Below are 20,353 nucleotides of genomic sequence, written 5' to 3'. Positions count from 1 at the left end.
GAGTGTGCTGGTCATGCCCCTGGGCTTTTGAGCTGGGCTGAAGAGCAGCACAGGCCCAGTCACTGCTGGCATTGTGGAGCCTGTCCCAGCAGAGCAGCACTAGAATCCCCTGCACGCAGAGGGGGTTTCATCACAGGCTGGTAGGGGATGTGCTGGTCAGGAGGAGTGTCAGGCATGGCCAGTGCTGAGGAGCTGTCACACAAGTTCTGCTCTCTTTCTTCTGCAAAACAGCAGCCAGAACTCAGACTGCAGCTCTTCTCTCCAGATGGTGTGGAGAAGGTTCAGCAGCATCAGGGAGCCCTTTGAGCTGGGAGAAAGCAGAGTGGACATATTTTTATAAGTAGAAGGGGCAGAGCTGTGGGTGGTATTTGCCACCCTGCCCCAGGTGCAGGAGCTGTAACACAGCTGCTTCTTGGTTTGCCACACATTCTGTGAGGTGCCAGGACACCCCAATGCTGGTGTGAGTTGTGTGCACCAGCTCCAGGTGGCTTCCTGGAGGAGCTGGCAAAGGTTGGCTGCTTTTATGACAACAACTGATGCCATTGCTGCTGGACTGCTGTCCTCAGCTCAAACACCACAGTTCAGGAAAGAAATTGCCACAGGGGATAATGCTTCCACTGGAGGCTGCATAATAGATCAGCTGGTGGATCCCTGGGATTCCTTCTGACCATGTGGTGACCAACAGTGACAGAGGGGAGCAGCAGAGCCTGTGGTGCTTCTGCACTGAGCTGCCACTGGGGTGGGTGCTGAAACTCTCAGCACTTGAATGAACCCCAGAAAAACAGTTTTAAAATTTACTAAATTTTTATTAAAGGAAATTTATCAAATGCTAATCAAAGGCAAGGCAAAATGGTGATGTTTTCCTGGTGCTCCTTCTGGTTCTTTCCCATCCTTTGCCCCCTCCACGCTGCTGCCAGCTGCCTGCATGGCCTATGCTCCCTCCCTGCAGGCTGCACACAAATGTGCTGCTGTGTCTTTGTAAACAGGCTAAAAATACCCTGGTGCTGCTGCTCGGAGGGCCTGGAGTTCAGAGAGGCTGGGAAGGAAGCCGGGGTCAGGCGGCCCCAGGGAGCAGCGTCACACGAGGCACAGAGCCACCGAGGGGCTGGCTGCAGGGACAGACAGACAGACAGCTCATCAGCCAGCATTGCTGCTGTCCTGATGCCCTGCTGCACTGCTCTCCTGCTGTCCTGCTGCCCTGCTGCACTGCTGTCCTGCCCCAGTGAGCCAGCAGTGCCAGGTCTCCTCAGATTAGTGTTCATGGTGAACATGGAATGCTCCAGGGCTTTGTGCTCTCCTTTTGAAGAGGAATTTTTTGTCTTTTCTACTCAGTTTCTGTGCTAGGTGTTGTGATGCAGTGTCCTGCAGAGTGCCTGGTGGGGGCCATGTGGGTATTTTGCTTCCCTAGTCTCTGCCACCCCAGTCTGCTGGGCCCCTTTGCTGAGGGTGCCCTGTGTGAGCCTTGTGTCTCCACATCCTCTGGGAAAGGAAGTCAAGAAAGCCTATTCCTCCAGACATCCCATTCCAGAAGGCATCAAAACCTAATTTCTATTCTCACCACACCCATGTGCCTCCTCAAGGGATGTGACCATCCTAACCACACCCTGACCAGGACCTGAGTCTGAATGTCCCCTCCAATGATTCAGATGCCAGTTCCAACCAGAAACCTCATCAGTGGTAGCAAATTTCAGTTTGAATCATATGTGTTACAGGCATTAACACTTGGAATATTCTTCTATTTTGCTTCTTTAGTGCTTAACCCTGTTAGCTGGTGTGAGGCTGTGTGGCCTCACAGGGGGAATCAGCAATGAGCACCTCTCAGGCATCCTCTGTGTGCTGTGAGTGCTGAAAACACAGAGCAGGGCCCAGCACTGGCCTGGTGGCAATGGCAGGGCCCAGCACTGCTCTGGCAGCAATGACAGGGCCCAGCACTGGCCTGGCAGCAATGACAGCTGTGTCTCTGCTGTTGTACCCTATCTGCTCTCTCCATCTCTGTCCTGTAATGTAAATGCAGGTGTCCCCCGTGTGAGCTGTGTCCCCCGTGTGAGCTGTGGCAGTGGGAGCTGCTACTGCTGGGCAGTTCAGCCACAAAGATGGAATTCATGCAGGGCTGAATAAATGCCTGTGATGGGCAATAACACCTTAAAGCCCAGCCCCAGCACCAGCCTGCCCCAGCCAAGGGAGCTCCAAGGCACAGAGCACTCTCTGAGCTGGCATCAAGGTGGGTGCTGCCTTCCCTGCACCCAGGGACTGTTCACTGCAAGGGAAACTCAAACCATGCTCAGCTGCCTCTGGTCCAGGCAGAATGAATTCCATAGAGACTGTTTTAAAGAAAATAACCTTTGCTGTGCCAAAGGGATTCAGCCTAAAGGACTTTTGTGCAAAAGCAGTGGATGTAACATGGATGGATGTAACATGTTTTTCCCATCGCCTCTGGCAGCGCTGGAGCAGTGTCAGGGTGGTGCCTGCAGTGAAGCACTCAGCAGTGGGCTCTGCACTGAGGTCACCCTGCTGGGCCCTGCTCCAGTTCCTCGAGGGTTCCTCACTGATGTAACTGCAGTGCCTCGAGTGCCTCTGTGTGCTCCATCCCCTCCATGGAGTACCTCTGTGCTCCATCGAGTACCTCTGTGAGCTCCATCCCCTCCATCAAGCACCTCTGTGAGCTCCATCCCCTTCATCGAGTACCTGTGTGTGCTCCATCCCTTCCATCCTGCACACATTCCAACCCTGTGCATCCTGTGCTCATCCTGCCAGCATTCCTTGGTGTCACCCATGCCACCCACACCCTGGCACTGGCACCGCACCCCGGGCAGTGCCCAGCAGGGTCCCTGTGTCAGGCCGGGCTGCAGGGGGATGGCAGAGGGAGAGGCTGTGCAGGATTCCAGGGGCAGAGGGAGGCAGGGCCGTGCCAGAGCCCCGGCGGGATGCGGGAGCGGCTCTGGGAGCTGTGACCGAGCTGCTCTTTCCCAGGGAGGATTCTCCACCCCGTCCTGGGTGGGATCTCGGCTGTCCTGCTTAAAGCCGAGCAGATGGGCTCGGAGCTCAGCTGCCCCAGGCAGGGCTTGCAGGGACTCGGGATTTACTCTGTGCAGGACAGGGACCCGCTGCAGCTGCCTCTCCCCATGGAAGGTAGGAGAGGTTTGTTTTCTTTCCTTGGTTACTCTGTTTCTGTAAGGTTTTTAAACCAGCAATCAAACCAGAAAACAAGGCACAAACTCGGGAGGGAATGGCAAAGGTGTGGGTCTGGCTGCTCCCTGCTGGGATGTGCTGCTTTTATTTGGGCTCACTTAACAGAAAACAGACAGGTTTTTTTCATTATATATTTTGTTTAGAATTTAAAAAAGATTTAGTTCCTAGGAATTTCGAGACCTAACACTTCAGCATCTGCGAGTCCTGAATGCAGTGGGCATTTGGTGGCACAGCGCAGCTGTCCCTGCAGAGAGGCAGAGTGGCACAAGGTCCCTGCCTGGCAAAGGTTTGTCCTCTGGAGGGGACCAGCCACCCACCCTGCTGCTCCCCAGGGAGCACCAGGACCCTCAGTGCTCCCACAGGAGGCTCATCCCTGAGGTGTGAGCATGGGAATGGCTTTCCCATAGGGACTGAATGGGGTGGCAGGGCAGGGGACACAGCAGTAGCAGGGACTCTGTGGGGACAGCATGTCAGGCCTCCAGCATCAGAGGAGCTCACCCTGAGCAATCATGGATTTTTCCTGAAAAGCAGAAGGGATCTGTTTGGTTTTTTTTGCTGTTCTGTTTTCTGGAGGAAGGAAGGTGAGAGGGGAGCTTTGGGGCGGGTGCCTGAGCCTGCAGCAGTGTGAGCTGTCACCCTGGGGCTGCAGGGGGACAGTGCTGCTGCTCCAGGCCCCCATGCTCAGCTGTGCTCCCATGTCCCTCCCGTGTCCCCAGGCTGATTTCTGTCTCAGCTGGCCCAACCCTCAGATCCTCTCCTGCCCCATTCCTGCTGTGCCCAGGTCCCTTTGCCAGGGCTGGGGCTCCCTGACAGCAGGAGCTGGTGCCCCGTGCTGGGGCAGCCCTGGCGTTTCTCTGGCCATCAGCTGGGCCAGCCCTTTGCCAAAGGCTTGCTTTGTAATGCCCAAAAAATCCTACAGCAGCTCCGACAGCTCTGTAGGAGGGTATTAAGCATCTGCGTGTCAGAACGTGGCCTTTGCTTTATTGCTTCATGTAAAACACTTTGTATTCCCTGGGCAAGGGAGGCAAGGGTGGCAGTGAATGTTTGCAGAAAGGGAATTAGTGTCATTTCCCTTCCCAGCAATGCTCCCCTGTCAGACAGACCCTGCTGGGGCTGCCCAGCCCCACCAGCAGCTCTGCTCTCACATGGGTCTGTCTGCCAGGACCACAACTGGGAATAGCGCTGCATTTCTTGTCCTTTGCCTCTCTATAAAATAAATCAAGCTGAGTTTTCAACCCTCTGTTTGCTGATGCTCTCTGGCCAAGTTTTGAGTCCATTTATTCCTCGTTGCTCTGCGTCACCCTGGCAATGTGCCGAGCACGAGAGCTGGGGACAAACACAAATCAGTCTGCTGCATTTCAGGCCAGGCCTCAGCATCCATCTGCTGCTTCACACAGGTCCCAGGCAGCAGTAGAGGTGTAATTTTTTAAGGTAGGAAATTACTTGTGTTTTGGAAATGAATAAATTGTTGATATAAGCTGAGAGTCGTGAGAGAATGGATTGTGTGGCCAGGTATTCCCCATAGGAGCATTCTGCCCTGGAGTGCGGCTGCAGTGACCACTGTGGGAAGTGACCAGAGGGTCACTGGAGGTCAGGGAGGGTTGTGCCACAGGCAGGAACCCTCCTTTAGCCATGGCTGCTGTGCCATGGGGGTGCTGGGCAGGGAGCAGCCACCATCCAGCATCCATCTGTGGGCTCATCCCCTGGGCACACAGCCAGCAGGAGCAGCAGGCATGGAGCCCAGGCTGAGGTGGGCAGCAGGGTGGGAGCAGCCAGGCCCAGCAGTGCCCAGGGGGACTGTGCAGTGCTGGGGTCAGCAATCCTGGCTGGCAGCAAGATCCCCCCTGTCCCCATTAAGAAATGGGGAGCTGTTTCTGGGAATGTTTTTGTATGGGTTGCTGTTCTTTTTGGTATAAATTTGCTGTTTCAGCTCCTGAAGTTCACCATTTCCAGGGTTCACACTTCCAGGGTTAACGTTATCTGACATCTGCCAAAAATCTGGATCTCCAAAAATCTGACACCTGCCAAAATCTGGTCCAGCAAGCCTTGTGCAGCAGGGGGCTGAGCACACACTCTGCCTGCTGTTCCCATCCCTCCTCCACCCCATCCTGCTTCCCTCAGTGCTCCTGGGAAAAGGCAGGAGCTGGAGCTGCTGGAAGGAATGCTTGTGTGGGAAGGGAACTTGGCTGCTCTGGTGAATAAATCATATAGAATCCGTTCTGTGCATTAAACAAAGCTTTATGAAAGGCAGATACAAAGCAGAGGGGCTGGTGGCTGGGGAGGTTTTGCTGTGGTGCCTGGCATCCTCTGGCAGCCTGGCACCACTCGTGGGTCTCAGGCACCTGAACCCCCTGAGGCAGGGCTGGTGCTGCCCAGCCTGGTGTCACCTCCCAGCACTCTGACCCTGCACACTTTAATGTTGTTTCCATCATCCTCCAGAGCAGGGAGTTTGTGCAGGGCAGATCTGTTGTCATATAGTGCAAAAGTTCTATTGTCATTACATTGCAAGGGTCCATATTGCCAGTTTCACATCTCCTTGATGTTTCTTGTAGGCAGCTCCTCTGGGCACTGACTCTTCCTTGTCCCCACAGCAGCCAACTGACTCCAGTTCCCCTCAACCAACCAACCCACTCTTCTATAACACTCTTCTTATGTGGCCTCTTAACATCAGGCCTGCTTCTAATCTTTAATAATTAACCCAGCTGCAACTCTTTAGGGGGTAAGATTACATTCTATACTACCTTTATTTACTTATATTCTATCCCCCTACACAGGTCTTTGCTGTGGCCTTGTGTTGCTGCTGCTCATGTGCTGCACAGCAGCTTCCCACTTTGCTGCCCAGCTCTGAGCTCTCACAAGGAATGAGGATCTTCTTGAAATGTGACCTTTTTTCTCAGTTTTACTCCCCATATTTGGTATCTGTTTGTCCCTTCTCTCACAAAGCAGCCCAGTAATCAGATGACATCCCTGACTCATGCTGCCCAGACGTGCACCATGGGGCCTCTCTACTTGTTAGGAAAAGCCTATTGATTTAATTTCTGTATCATTATTCAGCTAATATGGAATATGTCACTGATGGTGGTGCAGGAAATCGAACAGAGTCTGCAAAAAAGGGTGAAATATTAAATGAAGTATTAAATAAACCTTGCAAAGGATGGGGAGGAGTGGAGGTGAGTGTGCAGGAAGGGAGCAGGTTTGCCCTGTCTGCTGCTCCACCCCTGATCTGTGTGCCCCTGGCTTCTAAGGCCCCATGAGCTGGTCAAGCACCAGCACTGGTCACTGCTGGGGGACACAGGTTGAAATTCATGTCACAAATGGCCCAAGCTCACCAAACAGGTCCCTGTCAGCTGCACACTCAGCCTGAGCAAGGAGTTGTCACACTCTCACAGGCATGCAGCTCTCAGTGTCACACAGAAATACAGAAATACAGGTTTAGGGGTACAGAGGCACCTCAGGAGCCTGTGACAAAGCAAACCTGTGTGGGCTGGCTGTCCTGGAGCTCTGGGAAGGGCCTGTCACACACAGCTTTCCCGGGCTCTAGGGTAACCTGCCACTAGATGTCACAGTGGGCTTGGGTTTGCAGGGACCAGGAGTGCCACTTGTGCTGGGGACCCCCACCAAAAACTGCTCCCTGAAGTCCTTTAACTGAACCAAAGCACACAAACAACATATTTGTGTCTGGTTTTGTCTTCTAGAGCATTTTGGTAACATTTCTAGCGTTCATGTGCCACTCAGCAAAGCCTGAGAGACTAGCAGGTGACAGGAGGGGTTCCCAGGTGCCAGCCCAGGGGGTGACCCTGGTGGGACCCTGCCCTGGCAGGGATCAGCGGCCCTGCTCCCCCTGCAGCCAATGTCAGACTGTGATTAACATCAGGGGCTGCAGCAGGAGCTCTCTCTGTGTCCCACAGCTCTCTCTTGCTCTAAGGGGGACAAGTTTTGCCACTCCAGCAGCACAAGGCAAAGGAGGCCAGCCCTGTGCAGCTGCCTGGGGCTGACCTCTGCCTAAAGCATCCCATGGCTATTTATAGCACACAGGAAACCGTGCTGGACCCTGCACTTCCTCTCCCATCCAAAATGAATCTTTAATGGGCTCCCTTTAATAGGCAGCATTAATTGTGGGTGTTTTTCCACTGAGCATTGTGCTGAGCAGGGGTAGAATGTGAATGTGGTCAGATTTGGGCAGGCTGGTGATGGCACAGGCAAGTCACCTTCTGTCACCTTCTGAACTTGGTACAGCTCTGTAAAAACCTGGTATATTATTAAAAGATTAGGAGTATATAAAATGTGAAGCATTTTCTGAGTAACTAAAGCAATGACAGCATTTAAAGGTTCCTGTTTGAAGTGGTTTATGGACTGACCCAGACTGGTGAGGCTGCCCCACCCACTGCAGCTCCTGGGTGAAGTGTAGCTGTTGAATTAATGATGGCATCACTGTGGCTTTCATTTGGCACCAAAATCAAGCACAGTTTTCCCAATCTAAGATTAACAAACACAGCCAGGGATGTCCAGTGGGATGCTTTCCTTGTGCTCTCTGTGCTGCTGAGATCAGAGAGATCAGGGCAGGGATGTTGTGCTGTTGTGCTCTGCTGCTGGTGCAGCCTGGGAGCAGCTGCCCTGCAGCTCCCTGTGCCCAGGGAGGCTGGGGGGACACTGAGTGAGGGGAGCAGGGCTGTGCTCTGTGTGTGCACTGTACCCCTGCACTGGAGAGCTGTAAATAGAGCTGGTGCCCTGCTGTCAGCCCCTGTGCTGCCCAGCACCCAGCAGGGTGAGCTCCCTGCCACAGACAGGATGGATGGGCCAGGGCTGCTGCTGTTAATGCTCAGCACGTGAATCTTCCTGAGCACTAACACAGCTTTGCTTTCCTTTCTCTGGGATTGCCTTTGCCCCTGCCTTGGCATCAGTCCAGAATATCTCCCAATCTTGCTTAGTCACAGTGAGTGACTGCTCAGGACTTCTGCTGCTCAGAGTGACCCCTAGATACCCTTAAGTGTCTTTTCCCAGCCCAGCGGTTGAAGAAGGAGTCAGAACTCTTCATTTCTGGGTCTCAAGGTTGTTTATTGTTCCTTATCTATAAAATTCTTTCTCCTGTCCTGTTCAGCAAGACAGTCCAAGGCACTCTGCCTGCCCCCTGGGCAGTGTTATCTTTTTATACTAAAAACTACATGTACAATATTTACAATTACTTCCCAATACCTATCACCTATGTTAGACAGTGAGCTTCTACTCTAAACCAATCTAAAAGTGCCAACATCACAGCAGAAGATGGAGGCCAAGAAGAAGAAGGAGAAAGGCTGGACATCCCAGATTCCTCCATCTTGGTCCCTGAACCCCCATTCTAAAAACACCAAAAATCTATTTTTCACCCTGTGATAAATTCACCATCATTCTACTTAAACTGTCATGGCTTGTAATCCTTCATATAAGGTTGGTAATTTGCTCCATGGGTCATAATCAAAACCACAGGCATCCTGGGCTCTGTGCCAGGGTCTCTGAGCCCCCTGGCAGGGTCCTGGCATGCCAGGACAGCCAGAGGGATGTTCTGAGTTCTGACAGTGACTGTGCCTCAGGATCAGGAGCCTCCTGAAATGCTCCATGTGCTGCTCTTTCCTTACAGAACGAGAGCTGAGCACGGCCATTCCCATGCCCCTGAGCAGAGCTGGGAGAAGAAGGATTTGCTGTGCTGGGGGGCTGGAGCCCAGTTCCAGCTCTGGGGAAGGGGTGCAGCCTCACAGCATTCCAGAAAAACACAGCCTGGCTCCTGTGAGACAGTGTTCACAGGGGTCTGAGGATGAGGGAAGAGACGAGGCTCTGACTCCGTGTTTCAGAAGGCTTGATTTATTATTTTATGATATATATTACATTAAAACTATACTAAAAGAATAGAAGAAAAGATTTGATCAGAAGGCTAGCTAAGAATAGAAAAAGAAAGAATGATAACAAAAGCTTGTGTCTCAGACAGAGTCCAAGCCAGCTGACTGTGATTGGCCATTAATTAGAAACAAACACATGAGACCAATCACAGATGCACCTGTTGCATTCCACAGCAGCAGATAACCATTGTTTACATTTTGTTCCTGAGGCCTCTCAACTTCTCAGGAGGAAAGATCCTAAATAAAGAATTTTTCATAAAAGATGTCTGTGACACTCCTGCTCCAAGCAGCCAGTGCCAAGTGAGGCCACTGCCCAAGCCCCATAGACACACAGAGTGCTCCTTCCTGTGGCACAGGAGGGTGGCATTACAGATTCACTGCTGGAGGACAGAGCTGGGACTTGGAACAGCAACTTTTTTTGAGAGAACCTCCAACATTAAAAAAAAATTAACATAAATCTAATTTTCTGCAGTTATCACCAATCTCAGATTAATTCTGCAGCATGACCAAACTGCTGCAAGGCCCCACACTAGTATGTTAAATATGTCCCAGTGCATGCACTGAATGTGATTTCCAGACACTGAGGGCTTCTGGAGGAGGGTGCAGATAAGGGTGTGCAGGCAGGAGCTCTGCAGCAATCTGTGGGCCCCAAGTTTCCTTTCACTTGTTGGGGTTTTTCTCTCTTTTTCTGTCCTCTCACCCTCAGGTGTGTCAGCTTTTGATCTGCACCAGCAAGGAGCTGGATCTGGAGCCTGGCCATGAGAGCCCTGCAGGCAGAGCCCAGGGCAGGGGGGCTCTGCAGGGGCTGCAGGGGGGGTCCCTCCCTGTCCCACAGCCACAGGGCTTGACCGAGGCTTTGGCACCGCTTCTCTCCTTCCCTGAGCACTGTAGGTACTCCTGGAAATGAAGTGCATTGGCTTCTCCACCTCCTGAAGGCAGAAGTGACTTTTCCCCATTTATCCCAGTCCCCTGTTGGTTGGGAATGCAGCACAGACTCCCAGGGCTGGGTGCAGTGCCCCAGAGCTGGGATGTGCCAGTTCCACGGAGCTCTGCCCTGCCAGCAGGGAGGAAAGAACCTCCCAACTGTTCTGGGCCCTGCTGCAGAGCTGCCCCATCAGCATCAGGGAGTCTGTCTGTCTGTCCACACCCCGGGGTGAGATCCCTGCTGAGGGCAGCACTGCTCTCCCAAGGAGAGGAGCTGGAGCCTGGCAGTGCCCTGGGTGCCCATCTCAGCACCCCAAATGTCCCTGGGTCCTGCAGAGGGGCTGGGCTGGGCTGGATGCACCTGCATCCTCCAGCATCCCAACAGCAAGGGAGGGCAAGCACAGACCCAAATCCTGGGGTTGTCCAGCTCAGGGAAAGAGAAATTCCTCCCTGGGGCCTTTGCTGGAAGCAGCTGGAGGTGGGGATTGGGATGGGGCTCTGCCCCAGGGCTGCATTTTCCATTTGAGGGACTGTGATGATGGATGCCCTGTTGGGGAAGATGAAACAGGAAAGCCTTATAAATATGATTGCCTGGCAAAAGATTTTGAGAATATGGATACTATAAGTGAGATTGAAATGAAAGCAAGCTTTGAGATCCCTCAGTTACTGAACAACTGGAAAACAATGGTGTGGCTGGCTGAAGGTAATCCCCCTTTTGATGAAACAACACCCTCTGCCTGCAGACAGGCCCAAGGGTCAGAGCAGACCCTACAGCTTGGCAGAAGGGGCCCAAAGAGGAGTTTTTAGGGTTTAAAATGTAACACAGTATGGTAATGTAATGATTCTTATAGGCTGTATGTAAATGCTGTAGGATTTGTATCTTGTACTAGATTGGTTAGTGAGAATCAGAATATTTAACACAGAAGAAGATTTATTGTATTGGAACGGGAACCTCACTCTCTTGCTTCTTGCATTTTACTCTCTTACCCCTTTTACTCTCTTACCCTCTTACTCTCTCTCCCCCTCTCTTCTCTGGGGCCTGCTCTGAGCTGTGTTTGGCAGCTCCCAGCAGGGCCCTGCACCCAGGCCCTTTGCAATAAACCCCAAGTTCCTGACCTGGCTGCAGAGATCTCTCGTCTCCGTCCATCCCGACCATCCTACCCCCACCCTGATGCTCCTACAATGCCCCAAGGAGGAAAACCCCCCAGCCATCCTGCCCCAAGGAGAGTGCACAGGGGAGGAGCTGCCCAGTGCCTGCCTGAGGTGTCAGGCTCACCATCCAACCCTGTGAGTCAATGGGCATTGTTCCTTTGGGGGATGACAGAGCCTGGGATCCCTCTGCACAGGCAGGGAGCTGCACTGGGGACCAGCAGGGTATGAACAGGACCCAAGTGTGGGATCCCAAAACTGCTGAGCCTTTCAAGGCAAGCCCTGAGTGCACCCCAAGTATGGGATCCACCCTCAGCCTGCCCTGGAGCCCCCACAGCAGCTGGCACAGGAGGGATGTGCTGCTGCCAGGAGCAGGGAGCACACCATGTCCAGGGAGGAGAGGTCAGGTCTCTTCCTGTTTAGATGTTTGCAAAAAAATGCTGAAGCATTTGAGTGGAAAAATGACTGAGGGAACCATCCAAATTAGGAAACAGGAAATGCTGCACTGGAATAAATAGAATTTTGACAGCTGAAAGGAGAGGCAAGTGGTTGCCAGGGAGGGCTGGTGGGGAGGCTCAGCAGCCCAGGGACAGGTTCTCTCTGGGACTGCAGTGCCATGCCAGGTGCCAGAGCCAGGTCACTGGGTGTCTCTCACCTCAGGCTCTCTCAACACAGTGCCAGCAGCCAGCAAGATGTGTCCTTCAAGTGGAGAACTCCTCATGTGTCCAGCAGTGGATATACTGAAGGCACTAAAATGAGAATTTTTATGGAGCATAAATAGCAGCAGATTTCCCCATGTCAGGTTACCTGTGTGGTATTAGCTGCTCAAACCTAATGCCAGCCCTGCTCTTGACTCTCCTTCCCCTTCAGCAAATCACTGAGGCTCCCCAAGCCCCTCTCCAGCCAGATGTTGAGTTGATGTGATGCTGCTTCTGAGTCTGTGCAACTACTCAGCTTCTCCTGTATCTGATTGCAAGTTATATTCCCTCAGGGCTGTGCTTCAGTTCTGCCCAGTGATTTGCTGTGTGACCTTGAGCACCACATTAAATATACTTTAAATTTTCAAAGGAATTTTGCTCATTTTTGCCCATGATCATGCTATCCAAACTCCTCATCTGCTCCCAACTTTCCAAGCAGAGTCTGTCTGTTATTTATTGCAAAATTTAAGGACAGGAGCTAATCTAAAAATACAAAAGAGATCTGGGGGCCTATGTTCCATTCAAATTCACCTCAAGCAAGTTTCAATGGAGCTTGAAGAGCCTAAGAAACGTGGATAGCTCTGAAAATGTCAGCCCAGCTGTACCTGCAGGCTCTGACATCCACAGACACCTGAATCACTCACTGAGCTCCTCTTGCTGCTCCAGCCCATGGCTGCAGAGCATTGAATATGCACATATTGAATGGCTGCTGTGCTGTGGGGGGAAAACACCTCAAACTGTGCATTGCAATGTGCTCTCCAAAGCTGAGACAGCTCTGTGCCACCCCTGGCTGCTGGGCACAGCTTGGAGGGGCTGGGGGTGCTGCTTTCATCCTGCAGGAGCAATCCGTGGGCACAGACACATGCAGGGCCCCAGGTTTCCTTTCACTTGTTGGGGTTTTTCACTCTCTAGGGGCTGCAGGGGGGTTCCCTCCCTGTCCCACAGCCAGAGGGCTTGGCAGAGGTTTTGGCACCGCTTCTCTCCTTCCCTGAGCTCTGTGGATGCTCCTGTGCATGAAGGAGGGGTGGGCTGTGGGATCAAGGAATGGTGTCTGTCTGTCTGTCTGTCTGTCTGTCTGCAGAGAGCAGAGGAGAATTGTGGGCACAGCTTATCCTGCCCCTGACTCTGATGGTTCAAGGTTTGGAGAGTTTTCTCATGTGCATGTTTGTCTGTGTCTGAGGAGCAACTGTGGTTTTCTCTTTGCCTTTGCTGGAAGATGGCTGTGAAATAGCATGGTCAAGGAGCAAAGCTGCTTTCTGAATATTTTAAGAACTTTTGCCTCAGTTTTCTGTGAATGTTGATTAGGAGTAAATGAGGCTTGGAAAAACAGCCAGTGTGGATTTACCCTGGGACCATTCTGGGAATGAGCACACAAAAATAACCCTTTCCTAAAAATGTTCTTTCCAGCCCCACCCTTCAGGAACGATCTTCCCTGCAATGACCCCAGCCTGGAGAGCACTGGCAGAGCAGGGTTGAGTTTCAGCTCTGGTTCACACTGAGCAGCTCCCTTTTACAGGGCAAGCAGCTCCCTGGAGCCAGGGGAGGTTTGCTGAGGGCTAATATAGCAGGGTCTGGCTGTCTGTCACTGCCATGGCCTGGGGACAGGGACAGCAGTGACAGCAGCAGCAGGACCTGCTCCCCTCCTGCTGTTCCTCTCTGTTCCTGCAGTGCAAGGAGGTTAAAGGAGCTGCAGGTAATGTCAGCACACCTGTACCCAGAGCTCTGCTGGGCAATCAATTCTTGGAATCTGTAAAGTGCTTCGTGCTCCTTGCCTTGTGAAACAACACTGAAATAATGTGGTGTGTAATTTCTACACATGCTCCAGCTTCCACACACAAGCCTGAAACCACTGAAACAGTCACCCAACATCAGTGATAGGCTTGAATGCTTGAAACATGTAAAGCTACAGATTTCAGCTGTGCTCTGATTATTTTCTTTGAATTTGCTTCCTTTCCACTGCTTTTTTTATACTGAGACATAAATAATCTTAAATTCCAGATCACCCATGGGTCCAAAATTTAGCTGTAACAGGGACTTCTGCCAAATTCTACAAAAGGATTTTGCTAACATGAAAGAAAATAACTCATACATAATAAACACTCCTCCTGACCCACGTTATCCTTTTGCATTTAAGGTCAACTATCTCTGAAAGGAGGGAGGGTAAAAAAAAAGATAAAGGAGATGCAGAGAGTCAGCTGCAACAACAAATGAAACCCCTGCATGAAGGTCCTCCTACCAGGGCTGTTCACAGCTGCCACTACATTTTTTCCTTGGCCTTAATAATGTAAATACTGGGTTGAGGAGTGCTTTTCTTTACACTGGTGTAAATCTGGGCTGGAGCTCCAGCCTGCCCTGGCCATGCACACTCTTCACCCCTGGCAGCCCTGCCCTGGGGTGAGGGACCTGCTCCTCAGAGGAGCTCACCAGCCTTTGATGCTGTGTTCAATAAAGGCCTAAATTCCGCTTGTCTCTTGAAATAAACTTGCAAACCCCTTGACCTTCCTGAGCTGGAAGAATATGTTTACAGATTGTTTAATTCCATTTGTCTTCCTGAGTGTGGCTGAGGAAGGGGAGCTGTGCTGTGTGAGCAGCCTCTTTTGATAGCAGAGACAAGCCACTGATGAATCCCATCATTTTGAAGGGCACAGCCATTCCCATTACTTTTTGGAAGGAAGAAATTATTTACTGGAATCCCCTGTAATTTTGCTTTAACTAAAGCTCATGAGGCAGCAGTGTAATCTTTTGTGTTTTATCTATTCTCACAACACCTTCCACTGGTGCTTGTGGACTTCTAGAAAAACTCCAGGAGGTAATTCTACAGCAGCAGCTCTTTCTTAGTGTTTAGATATTTACACCATCTAAATACATCTCCTTTACACTCTGATTGCCACCTGAAGTCAGGGCAGCCTGGAGAAGCAAAGTTTATCAGAGGGCAAGAGGCAAAGCACAAGGAGGGGAGGTTACTGACATACCTAAATTAAAGTGTAGAGCTTTATTTAAAGGCTGTAGAAGCTGGGGAAAAGCTCTTTAAGACAGAAACCATCTTTTTTCCGAGGCCTGGGAGGCAGTGGGAGGCCTCATGGGTGTCATCACCAGGTACTTGTAATAATGTCACTATTTCCAGAAGTCTTGGCACGAGCAGCACGGCAGGAGAGGAATTGTGAAGGGGAGCTGACTGAGGATAATGGATAGTAGGATGAAATTGAGAGGAAAAAACTTAATTGGAATTAACTAGCTGAGAAAAGCCTCTTGATCTGTCAGACAGTGAAATTGCCTCCCAGGAGCAATGGTACAGTCTCAACCACGTGGGCATTTAAAGCCAGTCTAATGTCTGTGATTCCCTGAGTTAACTGGAGTATCTCAATAATTGGAACTGACACAAAGATTTATCTCCTTTGATTGACTAGCTTTCATAGAGGCTCATCTCTTTGTGGTGCTGCACAGAGCTTTCAGGGCAGCTGTTTGCACTTAAACTGCCAGGAGCTGACAGTGTGGATCCATTTCAGCTCTTCAAATGTGTTCTTTGAAAAAACACTCAAATGGCTGGAATAGACAGTGCTAATCAGTCTGCAGGAAAATGGAGCAGCCTTACCTGGGGCTCAGGGCTATCAATCTCCCCGTGCCAGGCTTTGGCCATCCTGCAGCAGCACAGACATTGAGGTGCATTACTGCCAAATGCCCAATCAGCCTGAAAAATTGGGCTGATTTGGCCGAGGCAATAAAAGGGAAAGGTGTTTTGCCAAATGTATAAAAACAAATGGTTGGTATTTCAGCGGTTACAGCACAGTGGGATTAATCACACTGAGATGATGGAAATTCTCTCCCATGCTCATTTTTCCTCATTTCAGCAGAGACAGTGTGAGGCTGGCCTGAAGGGTGAGGTCCTGGAAGGGCTTTTGTAATTTGGATTTGCCCATTAATTCCCCTGCTGTATGACCTTGTGCATATCTCCTCTCTCACTTTGCCTTCTGTAGGTTTAGACCCACAGAAAAGGGCACATCCAGCCTCTGGCCTGGCTGAGATCTGGGTTCCTACTTTGTTTGTAGAGGCAGCATGTTGGGAAGGGTGTTTGGAGTCCTTTCACTCCTCTGCTAGTGACAGACACGGGGATGGTGTCTTCTCTGCAAAAGATATTTAGATCTGACTGAGATGGGCGTATGGTATGCAAAATAGTAGGTCAAGATGTTTTGCAGAAAGTGAGAAATTGCTTTTCTGCAGGGCACAACTCACAAGTGTTTATGTGTGCTGGCATCCTAACATTGACAGGAAAATGTGCTTTTTTCTTGGTCCTTCTAAAGCCTTTTACACAGGGAATGCAAACTTGACTTGTCACCTTCCCATGTAGCTGACATGCACCTTGTTCCTTCCTAACCTAACTCTGCTCCAGCCCATGACATTCCTCCCAAGTCATGCTGGGGACAGCAGAGCTCTTCAGAGGAGCACCTTCCCTTGTATTGTGGTCCTTTCTGGAGTGTGTAGGTAGGTCCTGGGGCACCAAAATGCCTCTTCTGCTATGGAGAAGTACAGCATGTTGGAAATCAGAATTTATGGAGATCTAAACTCCCAAGCTGATTAGTGTGTGGATTTACCAACCAGGGATAACCACATCAGGCTGGGCACAAGAGAGGAACGAGCTGCTGCTGCCAGGGATGAAATCCACTTGTCCTGTTTGCTGAACCAGCTTCAGGTCCCAGCTTGTGGCTGTCCCTGCATGGCTGTGGGGCTGTGGAGCTGACTCAGAGCTGCTCCTGAGCTCAGAGGAGCCTGGCCCAGCACAGCAGCCTGCAGGCAATGCATTTCTGAGAGTTACACAACCTCAGGCTGCAGGTGAGGAGCCTGAGCAGCACTGCTGCCTCTCTGCAGGTCTCCTTGCACCCCCAGCCCAAAGACTCAGCTTCACTCTCCCTCCAGTGCCTGCCCCACCTGGAAAAATGAGATTTCTGAAATGCTTCACACTGAGTGAAGTCCTGCTCTGCCATTAAACCTTCCAGGTCACTGAATATTTCAGGTTCTCAGTGCTCAACTGGCTTCTCCACTGGCCACAGCCACCACTGCCTAAATGACCTAGTTGGGGCAATTAATGTAAATTAAATATGCTCATCCTCTCCCTGGAATACTATCAGGTACATGACAATAATATTCTTATTTACTTTTTAAGGGTAACTGGTTATAAAGGGGTTTTCATCCCATTGGAACATTGTTTTTCAAACTACTCTTTCTTCTGCAATGAAAAGTTCAGATTAAATATATCTATATAAAGCCAAGGAGAAAAGAAACGGAAAATTTAAAGTAAAAATTAAGGAGGCAGTCGATAGTAAATGGTTATTTAAAGATGGGAGGAAGGGGAGAAAAGAAAAGGAAAAGAAACTGAAAATTTTAAGTGAAAATGAAAGAGACAGTTGATGGTAAATGGTTATTTAAAGATGGGGAGTGGGGGAAAGAGAAAAAGACTGAAAATTTAAAGTAAAAATTAACGAGGCAGTTGATAGTAAATGGTTATTTAAAGATGGGGGGAGGAGAAAAGGAAAAGAGTAAAAGTACACTTAGAGAAGTGGGCTTGGGGTAACACGTGCAAAGCTAAAACTGATTGTCACCATTTATTACACTCTTCTATTAAGTTTCTTCATTTACTCTGTTGTTTTTAGAGTCTCCTCAGGAGATCCTCTGTTCTGCTGAGCTGGACTTTGCATGTGGGCTCTGGGGTTATCAAATAAAATCCTTTCTCACAGAGCAAACCCCTTGCAGCCCAGAAGGGCCCCCTGAAGCAGCTGGGGCTGGCAGGGTGTGACACAGAGCCCTTGAGCCGACCCACATGGACCAAATCCAGCCCTGGTGGCCACCAGAGTGTCCTGGGGAGGGCCCTGCTGTTCAAACATGCCATGGTGGGAGCCAGGAGAGCCAGGAGCATCCTCTCTCTTTGCTGACCTCTTTATTCTGCCCCACCATTCCCAGGCTGCTTTCCCACACCTGCTCTCCTTCAAAAAGTCCTTGAAGAGCGCTGGCCTGAAACTGCCAGCTCATCTTACAAGCCACAAATCCTGCTGCTTCTCATGTTGTGCAAGAGTGCAAACAAATATTAGTTGTAAAATTATTCAGTCTTTATGAAACCCAGCTAGACCATTTGGCTTTTAATGGCATCAGCCCCGAATTACACGTCTGGACTAGACACAGAGCAGAGATTAATTTCCTTTAATTTGTTCCAGAGTAACTCACAATTTAATTTAACTGAGCAGTTCCTTGTTCTCTTATTCTGGAATGATGGATTGTGAAATGCACTCCTTTAAATTAATCCAGACACTTGATTTTTGTCAGCAGAGTAATCTTTCTCAGCGGTATGCTAAGTATGCTTTTAAAAGGTATGGTGAATATGAATGATATGCACTTTGTTGATGATTTAAGTGTTTACACTTTCCAAACCTTGCAGAAAAAACAAATATGGCTTAGCTGCATTTTGTTTTATAACCTTTCAGAAGTGATCATTCAAATAACATCAAAAGGACTTAAATGGATTTCTAAATTTGATGGTACATGTGAGGGCAACTCCCCTCTCATCAGAGATTTTGAAATGGAGCTGAGCAAAGCTTGGACTATTTCTGATTGCAGAGCTTCCATAGATCATCCAGAAAGATTTCTATTGGAGCCATTAATGGTAAAATATTTCATGTGGGTGCTGTCACTGCTTACGCTGGCTTGATGTTGCAACAGAGCAGTGTCCTTTCCTTTTTGTTTTCTTTCCCTTTTGCTCTTTTTATTTCTTAAAGATGAAGTGGGGCATCTGTGGAGAGGAGCAAAGATGCTGTGTATGAATATTTTCTTTTTCTATCCTGCCTCCTTTAGAAGAACTGCAAAAAGTTATAGAGCAGTTGAGTGAGTGGTGTTGATGTAAACCAACCCATCAGGTCCTGTCAGCCCAGGCACTCCCTCACTCTCCATTATCAGAGGTAAGGACTGTGTGAATGCCACAGCACAAACTGCACAGCATTCCTGTGTCCAGCTGGAACCTGACAGCCATAGTTATTCTTGAATGTGGGGAGACAAGGCAAAGCCTCCTGTCACAGAAATATGTGCCAGTGCTTTGTGGGCAAAGGTAAATGTCCCTAAACTTAGCAACACATGAACTGCAGCACACACCTACCCATGCATTTCTGGAGGGTTTGCACCCACAGAAATGGGCACATCCAGCCTCTGGCCTGCCTGAGATCTGGGTTCCCACTTTGTATGTATTGGCAACGTGTTGGGAAGGGTGTTTGGAATCCTTTCACCTCTCTGCCAGTGACAGACACAGGGATGGTGTCTTCTCTGCAAAAGAGATTTAGATCTTACTGAGACAGCCTTGTAGTATGCAAAATATTAGATGAAGATGTTTTACAGAAAGTGAGAAATTGTTTTTCTGCAGGGCACAACTCACAGGTGTTTACATGTGCTGGCATCCTAATATTGACAGGAAAATTTGTTTTTTTTCTTGGTCCTTCTAAAGCCTTTCACACTGGGAATGGAAACTTGTTGGAGGGGATAGACTATAAGAAAAATAAAGATAGTGCAGAAAGTAATCTCACCCCTAAGGAGTTGCAGCTGGGCCAATTATCAAAGATTAGGAGCAGGCCTGACTTTAACAGGCCACAGCTGTAAGCAATGAGCAGAAGATGCTATAAAAGAGTGGGGTGGGTAGAGAGGGGAAACTCGAGTTGGTGGCTGCTTTGTGAAGCAGTCAGTGCTCTGAGGAGCTGTCCATGAGAAGCACCAAGAAGGTGTTGAACTCTTGTGATAAGGAGACAACAGTATGGAACCCCTGCAATAAGATGACAACAAATCTGTCAGTTCCAGGTCCTCTAATAACCTACTGGCACCAAGCTTTCTCCAGTCTTAGGCAAGGACTGAGTGCTGCTGAAATCTGAAGTGAGCCAAAGCACATCAATGTCTTTTGATGTGGAGTGCTTTTATGAACAGGTTTTATTGGTTTGGGTGCTTCAGTGTCAGTGTTTCTATTTTGAACATCTTAGCAGCAATCTTCTTCAAATTCAGAATGTGTGAAATACTCTTCTGGTGAGTTCTGAAAGTCTGTTATAGCCGGATAGAACAGTGGTAAAATAACCAACACAAAGGCTTTCAGGTCTTAAAACCAAGCTTTACTGGCCTTGCTCTTTTTTCAAAGCAGAAATTGATTATTAAATTGCTTTGCAGTATTGCCTGGGTAGTGGATGTCTTTACATCCATCACCTGATAGGGAAGTTGCTATGGAAGATACAGCCATGTATCTTAAATGTGCATTAAATTAGGACTAAAATCCACCTGGCTTTTGTCTTCACACTGCTGAGTGACAGGAACACTGGCTCAGTTAGTCTCCAGAATAACTGTCAGCTCCATGTCCTCTAAAACCTACACAGCCAAGCCATCCAAGGAAGGAAAAAATGTTTAACTCCATAAAGGGTGGTGTTGTGCCTGGACACGTATGAGAATTGGTGCCAGTCTACCTGTGATGGGAGGCTGCATCCAGCTTTGCTCCAGTCTTAGGCAAGGACTGAG

The 20,353-nt window shown here is 49.7% G+C and overlaps 1 protein-coding gene across 2 annotated transcripts in view; it reads left to right on the top strand.

The window, feature by feature from the left end:
• Positions 1–3,070: 3,070 nt before the first annotated feature.
• Positions 3,071–20,353, top strand: part of LOC135453513 (rho GTPase-activating protein 7-like) — a 48,889-nt gene continuing 31,606 nt past the window's right edge. For both annotated transcript variants that reach the window (XM_064724644.1, XM_064724645.1), the window contains exon 1: positions 3,071–3,129. In XM_064724644.1, coding sequence (XP_064580714.1) covers positions 3,123–3,129 — 7 coding nt within the window. In that variant the 5' untranslated portion in view covers positions 3,071–3,122. The remainder of the gene's footprint in view (positions 3,130–20,353) is intronic.

The sequence above is a fragment of the Zonotrichia leucophrys genome, chromosome 13 (assembly GCF_028769735.1).
Source record: "Zonotrichia leucophrys gambelii isolate GWCS_2022_RI chromosome 13, RI_Zleu_2.0, whole genome shotgun sequence".
NCBI classification, from domain to species: Eukaryota; Metazoa; Chordata; class Aves; order Passeriformes; family Passerellidae; genus Zonotrichia; species Zonotrichia leucophrys.
The sequence above is the reverse complement of the archived record's forward strand: the minus strand, read 5'-3'. Positions and strand labels throughout refer to the sequence as shown.